The 18,727-nt window shown below is 40.1% G+C and overlaps 1 protein-coding gene across 2 annotated transcripts in view; it reads left to right on the forward strand.

The window, feature by feature from the left end:
* The first annotated feature begins 383 nt into the window (after nucleotides 1-383).
* Nucleotides 384-18,727, forward strand: part of Med14 (mediator complex subunit 14) — a 90,447-nt gene continuing 72,103 nt past the window's right edge. For both annotated transcript variants that reach the window (XM_055599528.1, XM_055599529.1), the window contains exons 1-10: nucleotides 384-755; nucleotides 5,766-5,792; nucleotides 7,794-7,899; nucleotides 10,193-10,366; nucleotides 11,308-11,437; nucleotides 11,886-12,014; nucleotides 12,294-12,401; nucleotides 13,157-13,289; nucleotides 14,303-14,453; nucleotides 15,368-15,479. In XM_055599528.1, coding sequence (XP_055455503.1) covers nucleotides 511-755; nucleotides 5,766-5,792; nucleotides 7,794-7,899; nucleotides 10,193-10,366; nucleotides 11,308-11,437; nucleotides 11,886-12,014; nucleotides 12,294-12,401; nucleotides 13,157-13,289; nucleotides 14,303-14,453; nucleotides 15,368-15,479 — 1,315 coding nt within the window. In that variant the 5' untranslated portion in view covers nucleotides 384-510. The remainder of the gene's footprint in view (nucleotides 756-5,765; nucleotides 5,793-7,793; nucleotides 7,900-10,192; nucleotides 10,367-11,307; nucleotides 11,438-11,885; nucleotides 12,015-12,293; nucleotides 12,402-13,156; nucleotides 13,290-14,302; nucleotides 14,454-15,367; nucleotides 15,480-18,727) is intronic.

An 18,727-nucleotide genomic window follows, 5' to 3' on the forward strand; every position in this document is an offset into this window, starting at 1 on the left:
GCGTGGTTTCCGGCGGCGCCCGTTCGGCTTCCCTACCCACGCACCCCCCCCACCGCCTCCCCTCCTACCTCCTGTCCCTCCCACCCCCCGCCCCCCCTACCTCCTTCCCCCTCAGCGCCGCACGGAGCGGGGGGGACGGTCACAGGTTGCCACTGGAAGGGGGCCCCCGCGGGTTCCTTTTCCGTTCTGTCTGGCGACTTCCGCTCCACAACGCAGCAAACTTGGAAGCAGAAGCCGATAGGCCCGGCGGCCGCTGAGCAACCCCACCAAAAACTCCCACCACCCCCACAGTCCTTCCTCCCCGCGCTCGCCTCCTGGCGGCCGGCTAGACCGTCCGGCCCTGTATGGGGGCGGTCCTCTGCAGCTCCGACTCGGCTTCCTGTTCAGAGGCGGCCTGGCGCTAGGCGGCGGCCACTCTGCCCGCGCCCGCCTCGGTGCGGTCACCGAGCCCGGGAGGAGGCTCCAGGGCTACATCTCGGGCGCTCGCGCCAAGCCGGGCTGTGGGCCGCCATGGCCCCAGTGCAGCTGGAGAACCACCAGCTGATCCCTCCTGGCGGCGGCGGTGGCGGCGGCGGCGGCGGCGGCGGTGGCGGTGGCGGCGGCAGCGGCTCTGCGTCCGCCCCGGTTCCCCTGCCTCCGGGAGCCGCCGTGGCGGCGGCAGCCGCCGCCGCAGCCAGCCCTGGTTACCGGCTTAGCACTCTCATCGAATTTCTGCTGCACCGGGCCTACTCGGAGCTTATGGTATTGACGGACCTGTAAGTGCCGCGAACCCACGTCTGCTTCTCGGCTTCCCGCCCTGTGGGCAGAGAGAGGCTCGCGCCCGCCGTTTACTGAGCTCTGCCGTGTAGCGTAGATTTTTGAAATTCATGGGGTTCAGGTTCCGGGGATGAGGAGGAGGAGGTGGTGGTTAGGGATCTGGTTGGGGATGAAAGCCCGGAGACTGGTTAGCTTCGCGTGTTACACTTGCGCTGAAGACTGTCTTTGGGATTTTTGTCTTGAGTTCCCAACAGCGCTGTATTGATTTCTTGGTGGGATCTTCTGAAAAACAAAACAAAACAAAACAAAACAAAAGAAACAAAAAAAAAACCCCACCTCAGACGAAGAGAAAGCATCTAGAACTACGTAAAATTTCGAACTGAATGCGATTTTCAAAGCCTGGGTATGGTTTACACCCTTTTGACAATATGTTTTAAATGTAGGTTACGGTTTCTCTGAACGCAGGAGGTAGATTCTGTTTAAAATACTATGATTCTGAGTCTTCCTGAAGCATTTGAAACCGTTCAAAGTCTTTGTGAATGTAGAAAGTAAAATACTTTTTTTTTCTAACGAGCCTTCTGATTTCAGTCACCTAGTTACCTAATTTGCCTTGGGGCGTGCTCAGAGTGTTAATCCCTTCAGAATACTAGCAGCATACACCGATGGTTTGGTGAGCGAATAAACGGCCTTATACAATTTTGGAACTCTGTTTTAAAAACCTGAGGTTCATAAAAGTTTTCACCTTTTACCTATTGTGAGGCTCAGGAAAACATATCAGTATGTAGACGTTAGGCTTTATCTGGTGATACTTTTTACTAGAGAATCAAATATTTGTACATGACTAAAAGAATTAGCCAGCGCTTCACTTCCTCTTGTAAAAGATTCCCTTTCAGTTTTGATGTACTGTACTTGTGAATGTGACGAAGCCTAACCTTGCCGAAAGAGGTGGTATTATCATTTAGTTACTCAATGGTTATTGAGATGTGGTCTTCCTGTATGGTCAGGCTGCCTTCTAGCCTTCAGTTCTGGTTTAGCCTCTTTAGTGTAGTGTTGGGATTACAAGCATGCGCCACTACAACTGGCTGAGACTCTTGTGTTTTTTTTTTTTTTTGAACGCGTGATCCCGGGTTTTGTAAGCGCTAGGATTACAGGTGTGAGCCATCCCTCCCTTCCCTGCCCCCCACGGCTTCTGAGAGAAATAGCTGTCATGCTTCGAAATTCTTGTAGTGATATATTTTAGGAGTTCATATGAATTGAAGAGAATATTTCATATATGTCCTGTGCATAGCTGTGGTTAAAAACACTGATCATGGATCATGTGATTTGTTTTTTCTATATTTGTAGTAATTTTCTGTGTTTCTACAATATTTGTAGGATTTGTGGAAATTTATTGAGTTGTGTTCTATTTTTAATTTTAGGGCTTGGTTTATGGAGAAGCATCTGTTTTAGTGATGGGGAATAATACAGTTTTTTAGTCCTGCAGCATTTGTATTTGTATACATATCTCGAGCACAGACCTCAGCTAAATTCCACATCCTGTGTCTAGATCCATACAATTCAATATCTAACTCAGAGGGGAGAAGAGGGAGGGAGGGTGGGACTGGGAGGAGATGAGGGAGGGGGCTGTAGCAGCGATACAAAGTGAATAAATTGAAATAAATAAATAAAATAATAAAATTCAAAAAATCTTAACTCAGGAGCTGCCTTTAGTAGTGGATCTATGGGATCTATGCTTGTGGTCTCAGTGTTCGTGAAGCTAAAGCAAGAGATCACAAGCTTTAGACCAGTCTCAAACTACATAGTGAGACCCTATATCCCAAAATACTCCCTTAAGTCTTCTCTGTCCCCGCCCTCCTAATCCTCAGTCAGACATGATGGTGCATGGCTTTAATCCTTGCAGAAGTAAGTGGGTCTCTTCAGTTTGAGGCCAGCCTGTATAGCCAATTCTAGGAGAGCAAGGGCTACATTGCCCCATCCCAAACCCTCAGACAGCACCAACCTTCCCTCCACCCTGCCCCAAATACAACAAAAACCACACAGAAAAAAAGTTTTTAGAGTATTAGTGATCATAAAATTTGTGGTCTAAGCCAGGATACCCTTGAACACACACACACATACACACACACACACACACACACACAATGCTGTAAGTATAGTGTTGTACAGTGTACCCCCAGTACTTCAGAGGTCAAGGCAGGAGGATCAGAAGTTAAAGAATGGCCTGTAGGGAATTTGCTGTCAGCTTGGGCTGGCTGGCATTATGTTTCAATAATAATAATACACACTGGGCTAGGACTGTAGCCTAGTGGTAGAGCACTTGCCAGGTTCTGGCATCTGCTCTTCAGCACCACACATTAAAAATAAATAAGGTAATTAATAAAAGCCAGACAACTCACATACACTGAGACTTCGCTATAAAAATCAGGACATGGTCTTTTTATGTTTAGGGCCTTGATAGAACTGTTCCTTGTTTACTCTGCCTCTTTAATTCATGTGCCAATGGTCTCATTCTGTTCCATTTACCTACCCTAACCTTGCTGTTTCTTGATAGTTCATGGCGCAGTTTACAATTTTATGATGTCTTTTCCAAAAATACCTGTGGTTTTCCTTCTCATTTCCTTTAGGTCTTAGCTCATGTATAACTTAGATCAAAGACTTTCTTTCTTTCTCTAAGTGCCCATATAACAGTACTTTGCATCTGTTCTCCTCTGGTTTTTTCCTTACAGTGCTTACTGCTCGTGACATCATTAGTATGTTGTGCCTCTACCATGGACTAGAAATTCCAGGAGAATAAGTATTTTGATTTGTTTTGCTCTCCCCATGAAAAGAACAGTGTCTGTCATGTACTTGGGGCTTAACTAAATGCTTGATCATTTAGTACATGAATGAATTAATTTTCAGAAATGTCTCTCTTAAACCATGGATACTTATGGGAAAAGCAACTGTTACTCTTGATACAATTAAACAGTCAACTTTCCAATTTGATATGTGCCAACTAAAATTACTTGATTTTGTTTTTGAGACACTGTTGCTCTTCTGTAGATCAGGCTGGCATGGAACTTTGCATCCTTCTGCCAGAATTAGTGTATTAACGTAGAAGTCCTGAGGGATATGTATTTAGTTTTTCAACAATGAGTCTATCAGAAACACAAAAGATACAAAATAGTTTCAACAATTTAGGTGATTGGTTTGAGCCCCAAATTTCTAGATTTTTCTTTTGCTGCTTGTTCACCTCCAGCACATACTTTCTGCCTTAACTATTTTGGGTCATATATTCTGTTCTTTGCTTTTTAACCTCCTTTAAGATCAGAAAATGCTAGGGTTTCAGCCACATGAACTTCTACTAAAGTGTAGCATAAATATGCTCTATGACTCTTTCACCATTTGCATCTTAGAGCTTTTCTCCCATGTGGTGAATTTTCATAAAGGAATTTAAAATAGAAGTGGAAGTGTCAGGAGAAAAGGGAGGCAGGCAGCCAATCCTGTCCTTTGTCTTAGAAATGGTAGCATTTCTAATGGGAGCTGATCCTTTAGGAGTCTCTGGGGCAGGTAGGAGCTGGAGCAATGGTTTTTGCCTTCCTATTTTACCCGTAAGCTCTACTCTGTTCCCATCCCCCTAATCCTCATTTTTCCCCCTCCCTCTTGAGAACGAGGCCCCTCAGGGAGTACCCTGAGGAGCTTTTTTTCATGTAGAGGAACTGTTGAGGGGCTGCTTTTCTTTGCAGTCTTTGAGACAGGGTCTTACTTTGTATCCTAGGCTGGCCTGTGGCAAGCCTCTTGTCTCAGCCTCCCAAGTGCTTGTCATTACAGGTATGGTTCTTATTTGCAGCCTTCTAATGGGCTTTCCGTTTCTACTTGGCTTTCTGGTATACTGGTCTTTCTGTTTAACACCCCTCCTCCTCCCCATCTGGCTTGGTGTTCATCAGTGTCCGGAACACTACCTCTCCCCTCGTGATTGAACCCTGGTGTGTGCTATGCAGGTGCTGTACCACTTAACTCTGTACCCCAGTTCCTTACCTAAAGTTCCTCTGTCGCTCTGACCATATCTGTAGCTTCCATCTATCCCAATGTCTTCCCTGAGAATAAGACAGCTCACTTTAGTAGTTTCCCCTCCTTGTACCCTTTTTTCTATTTTGTGAGGCACATATGGGGTTTGTGTGTGTGTTGGGGGGTGGGGTGGGAAAAGAGCATTAAGCAGCTGGGTGCATTCTTCGGGATCTGATAATTCTGGGCAGACTTGAGAGCTGTTGAGTCTTGGACCATGAAGCTAGAGGTTACTGGAGCGTGGAGGTTCAGAAAGCTGATTTAAGATTTTTCCAGGCATGAATAGAAGAGTAGTATAATTTATCAATGAGAAAGCTGACACAAGGTTGCTGCCAATGACTACTGGAGAACTTGATTGTACCCTAGCTTCCAGATTCGCCTACTATAACACAACATAATAGGATCGCTGCTAAGAACTGAAGTGCTCACTGGGTTCAGAGAAGGTGACAGCTAAGCGCTACTCCTACACCTGTAGCTATTTTGGTCTTAAAAGATAATTTTTTTTTCTGACTCTGATACTGTGTGCTGATGTAATCTGGAGTCAGGATATTTATTTATTTATTAGAGACAGGGTCTCATTATAGTTCTGGTTATACTGGAACTCACTATGTATACCAGACTGGTCTCAAACTGAAACCGATTGTCCTGCTTCTGCCTCCTGAGTGCTGGAGTCAAAAGGTATGCACCACCACACCCCAGGAGCTTTTTCAATGTTCCAGATACACATAGTATCTATTGAAGTATTTTGAGTGTAAGGAAATGTTGCTTTCTCAGTTTTTACTTTATAGCTATATTGTTGGCTAAAGTATAAGTGTAGGGAGTTAGCAGCTGCTTGAGCCAGTAGTTACTATTTGTTCAGTTTTTCTGAAATATGAAGATATGAAATGTAGTCAGAATAAAGGCTATTATCACATTTTGATGAAGGCATGCATATATATTTAATCAACTTTTTTTTCTCTTCTTAGATTGCCAAGGAAATCTGATGTGGAAAGGTGAGTATGAAAAAAAAAGTCTTAAAGCTGTTTCCTTATTGATTTTTTTTTTAAACTCTTGAGAATGTAGCTATTGACGTAGGAACTTAGGAGGAAAGAAGCCTAGGACTGTGTATTTTGTTGGCAGCACCAGGGAATGCAATTCTTGTCTTCTTGCTACTTGGGTGTAGAACCTTTGTTCTTGAAGCCTTTTGAAATGACTGACCAAGGCAAGTCCTTGGGAGGAATAGGGAAATGTAACTGTATAGTCTCTAATGGAAGTTGAGTAGACTGGCTTTGGACACCTGCCTATTAATTTGCCAGTTGCTGTAATGATGCTGTTAGATAACTTTTAGCACATTGACTTTAGTCTCCTGCTTTTGCTGTTCTATAGTTGAAATATTTTTGTTTCAGTTTAAGCTTAGGGCTTATGACTCATAGGTTTCGTAGGCCAAAGGAGCAAGATTTAAGGAGACCGTGTTATTGCTATTTAAATTGGTACTATAACATAAGGGTAACTTGATTTTACTTTCTCGATACTACCTATGTGCCTTGGGGTTGGTTTTTAAGACCAAGTCACTAGGGAGGTTTGTAGTACTCCTTAGTGGCTACCTCTCCCTTAGCGACACCAAAGGCCCTATTTGTATACCTAGACAGGAATGAAAAAGATAGAGCTGGAAAACACAATTGAAATTTAACCTGCATTGTATTGAAAACTCACCAGTTTACAAACTGTCGTGGGGTAGGAAAGGACACTGGGCTTTTGAAGAGCTGACTCATGCAACCTATCAGTTGAGACTGAGGTGTCAGAAAACCATGTTACAGTAGTCTACAGACATCTTTCTGATAGAGGAGCATATTTAGGGAAAAGAAACTACTAGACAAATCTAGTTGCTTGTGGGCAAGAAAGAAACAATCCTGACCTTCCGAGTCCTGAGGTAGGTGGTGTCCAGGAGGCTGTGTGTTTGTGTGTGGTGCCTTCCATTCTGAGCTGTGACCCCAGCCCTGTCAGAGCTTAATGTACTTTTAGCACGTGTGTTGGATTTCAAGGTCTTGCTTGTCTTCTTTGAAAATCCTTGACAGACAGTGACAAAGAACCCTTGGATTTTCTCTGCTTCTAGTAATCATGGTGTTAAGGAATCCTCCAGGTTGTATGTGGTCTTCACACACTCTCAATAGCAGCTTGACTTTTGAGTATTCAGTCAGCAATAGACTTGAGCAGAAACTTATTTGGATTCATTGTTGCATCATAGTGATGGCATTGGCAAGATGCAGAGATGTTGGTTTGATGTATGGGTCATTAAAAATCACATTAAATTAATAAATAGTTTTGACTGCACTTAGAGGTAGGTTGGTATTCTCCTGGATCTTCCTCTTAGTCCTGGCATGCTAAACTTTTCTTTTTTTCCAGTGTCTTAAACCATGAAAGGTATGACTGTCAGTTGTGTAGTGGTTCTGAAGGAAAGAGGTCTAGCTAATAGATAGAGGGTAGAAAGGATTTAATGAAGCTCTTAAAGCTTTAGGAGATGATAAAAATATTGGTGATTGCTGGGTGAAAAAGAACTGAGTACAGTATCAAAATGGATATGCACAGAACTACCGGTTACTTACCAGTATACTGTCTTTGTCCAAGGTAATGTATTCAGCTTTGCCATCAAAATTCATTGGAGTAAAGAGTTTCATAGTGAAATTCTTATTTTTTTTTTTCAGTTACCTTATTGTAAGTTGGGAAATAGCCCTTGATTTTGTAGAAAAAAAAACATAGTTTCAAGCTTTGGTAAAGAGTATATTTCAAATCCTCTAACCAAAATGGTAATTATAACGGAATTATAATTCACTGTAGAAAAAGTATTAGATTTATTGCTCTGTGGTAAAAGGTACGAGGACACAAAGACGAGATGAAATTAATATTTATGTAAATATTCAGGTTAATTTTATTGTGTTTGTAAACAAATCTTTTTATTCAGATAAAATTGTGAAATATAATATGCTGGTTCAGATGAGAACTTTTTTCTTTTATAGGAAAATAGAAATTGTACAGTTTGCTAGCCGCACACGCCAACTCTTTGTTCGATTATTGGCTTTAGTAAAATGGGCGAACGATGCTGGCAAAGTAGAAAAATGTGCGGTGAGTTAAACTTTTGATTTCATTTTGTATAAAATAACTTTGAAAGCTAGACATGGTAACACATGCCTCTGATCCTTGCACCCAGGAGGCTGTGTACAGATAGATGGTCATCGGATCTAGGTTACAGACTACATGGCAAGATGTTGTCTCAAAACAAATAACTTTAAATGTTATATGCTAACTTCAAACATTCGCTTTAATATCTGTTGATTTCAATGTTATTAGTGATGTCAATAATCATGTTCCTTTGTGATAATATATACTGCGTTTCTGTGGAAGCCTAATATTTGTTTATTGTCACGACCAAAAGGAAGAGGAGGATATATCTGAAAGACATTATATACGAGGAGACTTTAAATATAACACTAGAGGAACGAAAGGGGAAGAAACATTTAGCTTCAAAATTGTATGAGTCCTTAGAACAGTGGTTTTCAACATATGGATTGTGACCCCTTTGAAAGACTTCTGTCTCCCAAAATATTTACATTATGGTTCTCAACAGGAGCAGAATTACAGCTGTGAAATAATAATAAAAATAATGACCACAACATGAGAAACTGTATTAAAGGGTAGCAGCATTAGGAAGGTTGAGAACCACTGCTTATTTAATTAATTAAGAATTTAAAAAGAGGGCTGGAGAGATGGCTCAGAGGTTAAGAGCACTGGTTGCTCTTCCAACGGTCCTGAGTTTAATCCCTAGGAACCACATGATGGTTCACAACCATTTATATTGAGATCTGATGCCCTCTGCTGGCATGCAGGCACATACGCAGGCAGAACACTGTGTACATAATAAATAAATAATCCTAAAAAAAATTAAAAAGAAATTCCTTAAGGGAGAAGTTTCTGTTTTTATATAATTGTGAAATTGTAATTTGCAAATTTTTGTATGCTAAGCAATATTTTATATACTGATGTCAGTGTACTTTGTGTCTGCATTTTATTACACAGAGTAGTGCAGGCTGGATAAACTGATATCTCAGTTTTGTTCCCATCTTCCCAGAAGGAGATGTCTATTTATCTTTTCCCTTATTTTGGTCTCATGAACATTTTCACCTGAATGACAAGATTCTTAAAATAGCTTAAATCAGAGTTAAAACCAATTCAAGCAGTTGAGACTGTGTTTTAGTAGTATCGTGGCTATGAGTAAGAAGTTAGTGTTGGTGGAATTGATAGAACACTGTATTAGTTACAAAAGGTAGCATTTCTTTTGGGTCAGTACATATACTGAGTCTAAAAGAAGAAAACAAATCTTCTTGCTCTAGCTTTTGTAATTATTAAGCTTTATTTTTTGGAGGGGAAAGGTTTTCACCTGAGAATTAGTTTTCTCATCTTTAAGGTGATAGTAATTATTTGGTTCTGTTTTCTAGAGCTGTAGAAATTAGGCAACAAAATACCTGTAGAAATTAGACAATAGAAGATACAGATCACTAGATCACTGTCTATATATGGTATTCTATTGTATTAATTCTGGGTGATTTAAGTTGTTCACCAGAAGCCTGTTTGAAGGACATGAGAGAAAGGAATGCTAGATACTGATGTTAAACAGGTGTCAAGGTTTGAAGGAGGTTGTCTACTTCTGCACTGACTAGAAAACTGGTAGAATTTATCTATTGGGCAGAATGTTGGTCTGGATCTAATTCTGGGCGATATGTGCTAAGTATTTACTGTGTTCTAGACGCTATTCTGAAGTTTAGGTATGTAGTACTTAATTTTTCAGAACAACGTCATGAGATTGGGAATCATTACCTCCATTTTACTGTTGAAAACCTCTGGCTTCCCTGGGTAGTGGTGGTGCACTCCTTCAATCCCAGCACTCAGGAGGCAGAGGCAGGTAGACCTCTTGAGTTTGAGGCCAGCCTGGTCTGCAGAGTTCCAGGACAGCTAGGGCTATACAGAGAAACCCTGTCTCGAAAAGCAAATGTTAGGTAAGTGTCTACTTTGCCCAAGGGGACAGGGCTAGTAAATTACAGAGTTAAAATTTATATCAAGGTAGTCTAGGAGTCCATGATTTTACCTACATCTTTGCTAGCCAACACTAGAAGTCTGTCAAAAAATATATTTTTTTACTCTTGATATTTGGTATTATATGTGTGATATCAAAAGTGGAGAAATGAAAGAAAATTACTATTTTTAATGTTAAATACAAATTGCTATATCTTCCAATAAATATGAAACCACCTATATTAATTTATTTTGAAGCTTGTTTTAGAGTGAGTAAATGATATTTAATAAAAAAAAAAAAAGCAGGTAATTTTCAAGGCAGCTTATTTATCTACCCTTTGCTTTAAAGATGATCTCAAGCTTTTTGGATCAGCAAGCCATTTTGTTTGTGGACACTGCCGATCGCCTGGCCTCCTTAGCTAGAGATGCCCTGGTCCATGCACGCCTGCCTAGCTTTGCTATCCCGTATGCCATTGATGTACTGACTACTGGCTCTTATCCACGTCTTCCAACCTGCATCCGAGTAAGTGTTTTGCCCCTATGCTTATAAAAGTTGAAGGTTTTGGATTTGGATTATGTAGCATAGGAAAAACCACATTTTTAAAACAAGTAGTTCATATAGGTCCATTTTTTTTCTCTACAAGTAAAAATGTGGTAGTTAGAAATAAATTGGGGTCATACTGTGAGTAGATTTTGACCTGGGGAATCTTTTCTTTCCTCCTTTCTTTTGTCTTTGTTTCTTTATTTCCTTCCCTTTCCCTGTCTTTGTTGGGAGTGAGCAGATTTGCAAATATAATCTAGTGTCTATTTCAGGTGTGCCAGAACCCAAAGGCAGTTCCTGAGTGGGGAGTGATATTAAATAAAATAACACACTGCACACAAGATCAGTTTGAGAGGGCTGCCAGTAGAACTGTCACACCTGGTTTATTCCACAATTTCTTTTTATAGTCAGAGCAAAGCACCTTGATACAAGGAAGGGGTTCATTGAGAGGTCAAACTTGTTTACCTCAACCACCTGTCGGTGTGATCCTCACACAAACAAAAGAAAGTGGACTTGGCAAAACATCCTGCCTATCTCTGTCTCCCGGTGAAGGCCGGGGTGAAAACATGTTTTTGTTTTTTTGCTGAGAGCTCTCCACACAGGTGTGAGTATAACTCCATAGCAGTAGCATTTTGGAAGTGCTTTAAAACTGTATTATGATAGTTGAATGAATTGGTGCTATTGTATTCTATACATTTAGGAAATAGAGTAAATCACCTATTGATAGTAACTTGGTGTTATAAACGGAGCACAAGGAAGAACATGGTTTTAGCAATGTGGTTGAGAATTACTTGTACTCAAATGCATGGTCTGCATTACTGGATGAAATGAGTGTTTTGATTGTCTTGAGTAAAGTAAGAAAATATATGAAGATATATACATCTTTTGTATATTATTTAAAAAGTATTTTTTATTTTTTGTAGGATAAAATTATTCCTCCAGACCCAATTACCAAAATCGAGAAACAAGCCACACTTCATCAGCTTAATCAGATTCTTAGACATAGGCTTGTAACGACAGATCTTCCTCCACAGCTAGCAAATCTTACAGTGGGTATGTACTTAAGACTTGTTTTTATAAGAATATTTTCTTAAGTGGGCTTTTGGGTTTTGTTCAGAGAACAAGTAGATGACTTTTGTGGTGTTTGAACCTGTGATTTGCCATCCACAATAGTTCTCTTTTTAGTACCCAAAAAACACAGTGGTATTTGCACTGGGGAGAATTAGTTGGGAATACCTGAGGCTGGAAAAGAAAAGAGGTCCCAAAAGTTGAGCCTCGAGAATATGCTATGCTGTTGATTTATATGTAGGAGGAGTTGCCTTTGTCTACTTAATGACCTGGACATTATCTGCTGTCTATGCTTGAACCGCTGACTTATTTCAACACTTAGGACAAAACTTAGAGTCTATTTAAAATGACTCATAAATGAGACTGAAACTTGGAGATTAGCCAGAAGCTTATTGTTTTAAAGCAATGTATATACTTCTTCCTTTTCTAAAAGTAAATGGCCGTGTGAAGTTTCGAGTTGAAGGAGAATTTGAAGCAACCTTGACAGTGATGGGCGATGACCCAGAAGTTCCGTGGCGCCTTCTCAAGCTAGAAATTTTAGTTGAGGATAAGGAAACAGGAGGTAAATCATCATAGTATTGGTTTTGCCATTCTTATATTAGTGAAGTATTTCTGTGGAAGTGTGTAACAGTTGTAACAGTTTATTCTATAATTTGAAGCAAATTTTTGATAAGCATAATTACTTACTGATTGGAGAAATTGCAGCGTTTTTCAGTGTATAATCTGTAGTTTTCTCAAGATAATCTCAGTTCCTTTTTTTTTTAAATTTAAATTTTATTTTTAGTATGCACTGTCTCAGTTAATGCTATAATGCTGACTTCTTTTCTTCTGCCAATGGAAGATGGGCGAGCTTTGGTTCATAGCATACAGATCGACTTTATCCATCAACTGGTGCAGTCTAGGCTCTTTGCTGATGAGAAACCTCTTCAGGACATGTACAACTGCCTACGTATCCTTCTGAAATTTGAGACATGTACTGTAAGGATTTTATGTCTCCCTCTTTTCTCTACATTTTCTATTTATCCCTTGTCCTGAAGTGTAGTAGTCTGGCCTGTCCTTCCCACACCCAACCATTTTTGGGTATAAATAGACATGGAGAACCACCCAGTATGAACATTAATGATACATCTATAAGATAGATTTCAAGTGTTACCACTGAATTTGCAGGCAACTCCTCAAGCGATTACTTAGAAATAACACTGTTTTCTGGGTAAGGTGGGTACATACCTGTAATCCCAGCACCTGAGAGCCAGGTGAGGCGCAAGATGTTGCTTTTGAGGCCAGCCTGGACTACGTAGCTAATTCATTCAGTTTGTAGTACATAATGAGAACCTGTTTCCAAAAAGGGGTAGGTACCATTTTGGTTTGAAAAATGTATTATCTGATCAATTTGTATTTTTCTGAACAATGATGAATTAAGGGACAGGCCTGGACCCCAGCTTTGTTTATTTAGGCCAAAATCATCAGCTTTTTTTCTAAAATTATGCCACATGCTCTACTACTACTTATGATGAGTCATTTGGAAATATAATCCAGAAAAGCACAGATTTTGTCATATTGAGGATGAGTCATTAGACAAAGATGATTCTAGAGAATTTCTTCATAGCCAGCTTTTTGGGAATAGATTCCTTGTTAAATGACATTTACCTTTGCTTATCAGCTGCTTGGTTAAGATACTATATTTTGCTTAACAAGATCAATCAGATTGTTTCTGCTTATCCCTTCAATTAGAAGTGTTGCATTCCCAGACTCTAATGTTAATCCGAGAGAGGTGGGGAGATCTTGTACAGGTGGAAAGATACCATGCTGGAAAGTGCCTCTCTCTCTCAGTTTGGAAGTAAGTAAAATTGGTTCTGGTGGGTCTGTGTGATAAGTGAATCCTGTCTTTTTGGCTTCTTTGCCTTGTACAACTAGTTTATCACATATGAATAGCTACGTGCCCATAGTACTGTACTTTAATTTAGTGAAGTCACACTATCTTGTAGACCACACGGGACATCCATAATTGCTACCTCTGTTAGAGTATTACGCTTTGGATCTGTAGACATTTATCTGTACTAAGGCTCACTATATATATATTTTCAAGTTAGATTAGCTTACTGTGGGCTCATGCTGGATTCTTCAAAGACTATTAGTTCAGATTGCACTTTGGGTGGTGCTGGTGATCAAACCCAGGGCCTTATGCATGCAAAGTAAGCACTCTGCCAATGGCACCATATCCCTAGTCCCCAAAGGTTAGACTGTTGAGCATCACTTTTTAAAACACTTCTTATCACAGTTTCTCTTTGTTTGTCTGTTTATATGTCCATTCATTCATTCGTTCATTCATTCATTCATTCATTTGTTTATTTTTTGAGACAGGGTTTCTCTGTGTATAGTCTTGGCTGTCCTGGACTTGCTTTGTAGACCAGGCTGGCCTTGAACTCAAAGAGATCCACCTGCTTCTGCCTCCCTCAGTGCTGGACTTAAAGGCGTATGCCACCAGGCCTGGCTTAGTTTCCCATTTTAAATTGCAACTTTGAAAACTGATTTGGAAAAAATTGGTATTTAATTCCTATTTGAAATTGATGTCATTATAATGTTCTGTGAATAAAACAGAAGCAGATACTACTTATAAGGTAGTTTCTGTTTTCAGGGTTGTGTGTGTGCATATATTTAATTTTTAAATTCACTAGCTATTTTTAAAGTGTAATAGAGCAAATTCTGAATTGTCTTTTCAGTATTCCCTGCACAAACACTGAGGGCCTGTTATGTTCAAGGTTCTGACTCAGTAGCATAATGCATGTTTCTATTTCACTGTAAAAGTTAAAAAGCTGTGTTTATATGTCATTCTCCCTCTGCCCCTTTCAGTCAACAGGTTCTAGGGAGAAAAACGGGCACAGCGTCTGTTCACAAGGTTACAATTAAAATCGATGAGAATGATGTCTCCAAGCCTTTACAGATTTTTCATGATCCTCCTTTGCCAGCTTCTGATTCTAAATTAGTAGAAAGAGCCATGAAGGTAAATGGTTGTCAGTGTATTTTAATATTGATTTGATTAAATATAGTTCAGCACATATAGAACTTTTAGCATAAATTCTTTAAGATATGTAATAATTTCTAAAACCCTGCATGAAACTTGTTTTAGATCAGCGTTATACATATATTTATTTTGTCTTTTTAACATCTGGTACTATAGAACATAATAATATCTTCTTTCAGTTTTAGTGTGTAGGGGAATGCTGTGGGTTGTATTTAAGCTGAATTATGGTCCCAGCCTAGTTTAAGTTGTATAGTTTAAATCGGACCATTTAATTTTTAATGTCTGGCATCCGAGAATTTGTGACTACTGACTGATACATATATATACTCTAGATTTACATTTACCGAAATACTTTGTGGTTGTGTTTTGAGGCAGGGTTTCACTATGGAGCCATTGCTGGCCTGGAACTTGCTATGTAGACCAGAATGGCCTCAACTCACATAGATTGAGTGGCCTGCAAGAAAGAGTCTTATGTCACATAGGCTGGCCTCAATCTTGTTATATATCTGAGAATGACCTTGAATTTCTGATCCTCCTGCCTCTACCTCCTGAGTGCTGGGGTTATAGTCATGCCCCCCCCCCCCAGTTTTTGAAGTGCTGGGGAATAAAATTCACAGCTTTCTGCATGTTGAGCACTCGACCAATTGAACTACATCCCCAGCCTCCTATACTTAACAAAAAACAAATTTTAGTTTTGATGCTTCCAATATTATATAAAATAATTAAAAGCTCAGAATCATTCAAGTTATGTTTTTACATCATCTAAATTTGCTTATACTGGTTAATCTCCAATCCTGAAAAGAAGTACCTTAAGACACAGTTGTGTGTGCTCACATTTTTATAGTCAAAATGTTTTAATTGTGCATTGGATTTTGTTGTTGCTGTTTGTGCAGATTGACCACTTATCAATAGAAAAGCTCCTGATTGACAGTGTACATGCAAGAGCCAACCAGAAGCTGCAGGAACTGAAGGCCATTCTTAGAAGCTTCAATGCTAATGAAAACTGTATGTGTTTTTAATTGATACTCATTATTCTTTAATTTAAGTGTTTTTCTCATATGACTTTCCCTTGATAATGGTTTTGTTGAGGATGGTAGGCATTTGTTGGATTTAACCTGAAATCTACCAAACCTGTCCTAGTTTTCACTTTCTCTCTCTCTCTCCATGTACCCACACACCCAACCCATCTTCCTACCTACCTACCTACCTACTTACTTAGTGTGTCTTTATTTTGAAATGTTTGTGCATTGTCTCTCCTTAAAAGTTTGTACTTACTGAAATAGAATCATTTTAACATGACTCAGCATGATTTCACTGTGACATTTTCATATGTGTATATTGTACTTTGGTCATATTCACTCCCACTATTTCTATCTCTTGTCCTCTTTTTCCTCTCTGATGGCTTCCCTTCTCCCCTTAAGTAGCCCCTCTTCTGCTTTCATTTGTTGTGTATGTTGTTAAATATCCCCTTTGATGCTTTTTAACTTATTAAATTTGGGTTCTTCATATCAAAGCAAATAGACTTGTTTTTCTGAATCTGGCTTATTTTAGTTAACATGATGTGCTCTGGTCCCATCCATTTTTCTGAAAATGCCAGAGTTTTGGTTTTCTTTAAGGCTGAATGAAATTCCGTTGCATACTATATTCCACATTTTAAAATCTGTCCATCTGATGATGGGCATAGGGGTTGATTTTTAGTCTTGGCTATAGTGGAGAGGGCTGTAGTAAACGTGCATGTGTGTTTGTGGTAAGCTGATTCAGGCTCCTACCTAGGACTGATGTCACTGGGTCATACACTAGTTTTAGGTTTTTGTTTTCTTTGTTTGTTTTTCGAGACATGGTTTCTTGGTGTAGTTGCCTTGGTTGTCCTGGAATCTCTTTGTAGCCCTGGCTGGCCTTGAACTAACAGATGTAAACCTGCCTCTGCCTCCCTGAGTGCTGGGATTGCAGGCATGTGCCACCACACCCAGCTTTTTTAGTTTTAGTTTTTTGAAGAAACTAAAGACTATATATGGAATTCCTCAGTGGATATATTAATTTATAGTCTCCTCATTGCCAGCATTTTTTGGTTTCTTTGTAGTAGATATTCTGACTGTAGTGAAATGGAATCTATAAGTGTATTTGCATTAAGAGCCAAGGATGCTGAATATTTCGTTTATTCATGAGCCTATTCATTTGAAAACTGTACTGTTCATTTGCTCATTTATAATTTGGGTGATTTTTTTCTGAATTTAATTTTTTGAGTCCTTTATAGATTGTAGATACTAATTTCCTTTCCAGATGTACAGCTGGCAAAGATTTTGCTTTATTTTACAGTCTTTCTTTATATCCTGGTAATTGTTTACTGTGCAGAAGCCTTTTAATTCCACATAATCCCATTTGTTTCTCTGAGTATTCCTGGTTGTCCTGGAACTGGATCTGTCGGTCGGGCATGCCTCTGCCTCCCTGTGTTGGGGTTGATCAGGTGGTCTTAGTTTCCTGGGATTATTTCTGGGGTTTTTACCCCATTCCATTTTGGTCTATGGGTCTGTTTTATAACAGTACCATGCTATTTTGTTACTACAGCTTAGTTGTATAGTTTGAAATCAGGATCTGTGATACCTCCAACATTGTGTGTGTGGATGTAGGCCACAGGACCGTTTGGGTCTTGTTCTAAGAAATACTATTTTACTTCAGTTTTTGTTTGTTTATTTTGTTTTTTTGAGACAGGATTTCTCTGTATCTCCCCTCAGCTGTCCTGGAACCTGCTCTGTGGACCAGGCTGGCCTCAAACTCAGAGATCTGACCTCTTAAATGCTGGGATTAAAGGTGGGAGCCACCACCTCTCAGCCCTTACTTTAGTTTTTGAATCAAGATCTCTCACTGACAATTTGCCACATAGACTAAAGTGAACCCCAGGGATCTGCCTGTCCATACCATCCTAACAATACATATGAATGGTATCACAATACTCAGCTTCTTTTTTTTTTTTTTTTTTTTACGATTTATTTACTTATTATGTATAAAGTGTTCTGCCTGCATGTATGCCTGCAGGCCAAAAGAGGGTACCAGATATCATTATAGGTGGTTGTGAGCCACCATGTGGTTGCTGGGAATTGAACTCAGGACCTCTGTTAAGAGCAGCCAGTGCTCTTAACCTCCGAGCTGTCTCTCCAGCCCCATACTCGAGTTCTTAATTGGGTATTGGAAGTCCTTGTATTTCCAAGACAAGTACTTCACCTACTAAGCTACTTCTCCCCACTCTCCACCCATTTTTTTGCTTTTGTTTTTCATATATATATATATTTATAAATTTTCATATCATTACAATTTATTCAATTTGTATCCCGGCTATGGCCCTGTCCCTTGTCTCCTCCCAATCCCACCTTCCCTCCTTCTTCTCCCCCTATGCATCTCCCCTGGTCCACTGATATAGGAGGTCCTCCTCCCCTTCTATCTGACCCTAGCCTATCAGGTCTCAGCAGGACTGGCTGCATTATCTTCATCTGTGGCCTGGAAGGGCTATACGCCCCAGGGGGAGGTGATCAGAGAGCCTGTCACTGAGTTCATGCCAGAGAAAGCCCTGCTCCTCGTACTAGGGACCCCACTTGGATACTGAGTCTATGGGCTTCATCTGAACCATGGTTTTAGGTCCTCTCCATGCATTGTCCTTGGTTGGGTTATCAGTCTCTGCACGGCCCCCAGGGCTCAGTTTTTTGGCTTTGTTGGTCTTCTTGTGAAGCTCCTGTCCCCTCCAGGTCTTTCTATCTCCCCATTCTTTCATAAGATTCCTTGCACTCTGTCCAGTTTAGCTATGAGTCTCAGCCTCTGCTTCGACACCTCGATCAGTAAGTCTTTCAGAGGCCCTCTGTGGTAGGCTCCTGTCCTGTTCCCTGTCTTCTGCTTCTGATGTCTGTCATGTTTGTCCTTTTGAATGAGGATTGAGCATCTTCCCTAGGGTCTTCCTTGTTGTTTAGCTTCTTTAGGAATATAGATTTTAGTATGTTTATCCTATATTTTATGGCAAATATCCACTTATGAGTGTATACCATGTGTGTCTTTCTGCTTCTGGGTTACCTCACTCAAGATGATCGTTTCTAGTTCCCATCATTTGCCTACAGATTTCTTGATTTCCTTGTTTTTAATAGCTGAGTAATATTCCATTATATAAATGTGCCACAATTTCTGTATCTATTCCTCCATCGAGGAATATCTAGGTTGCTTCCAGCTTCTGGCTATTACGAATAGAGCTGCTATGAACATGATTGAGCAAA

Source organism: Psammomys obesus, unplaced genomic scaffold, assembly GCF_907164565.1.
Source record: "Psammomys obesus unplaced genomic scaffold, mPsaObe1.curated_primary_1811, whole genome shotgun sequence".
Taxonomy (NCBI): domain Eukaryota; kingdom Metazoa; phylum Chordata; class Mammalia; order Rodentia; family Muridae; genus Psammomys; species Psammomys obesus.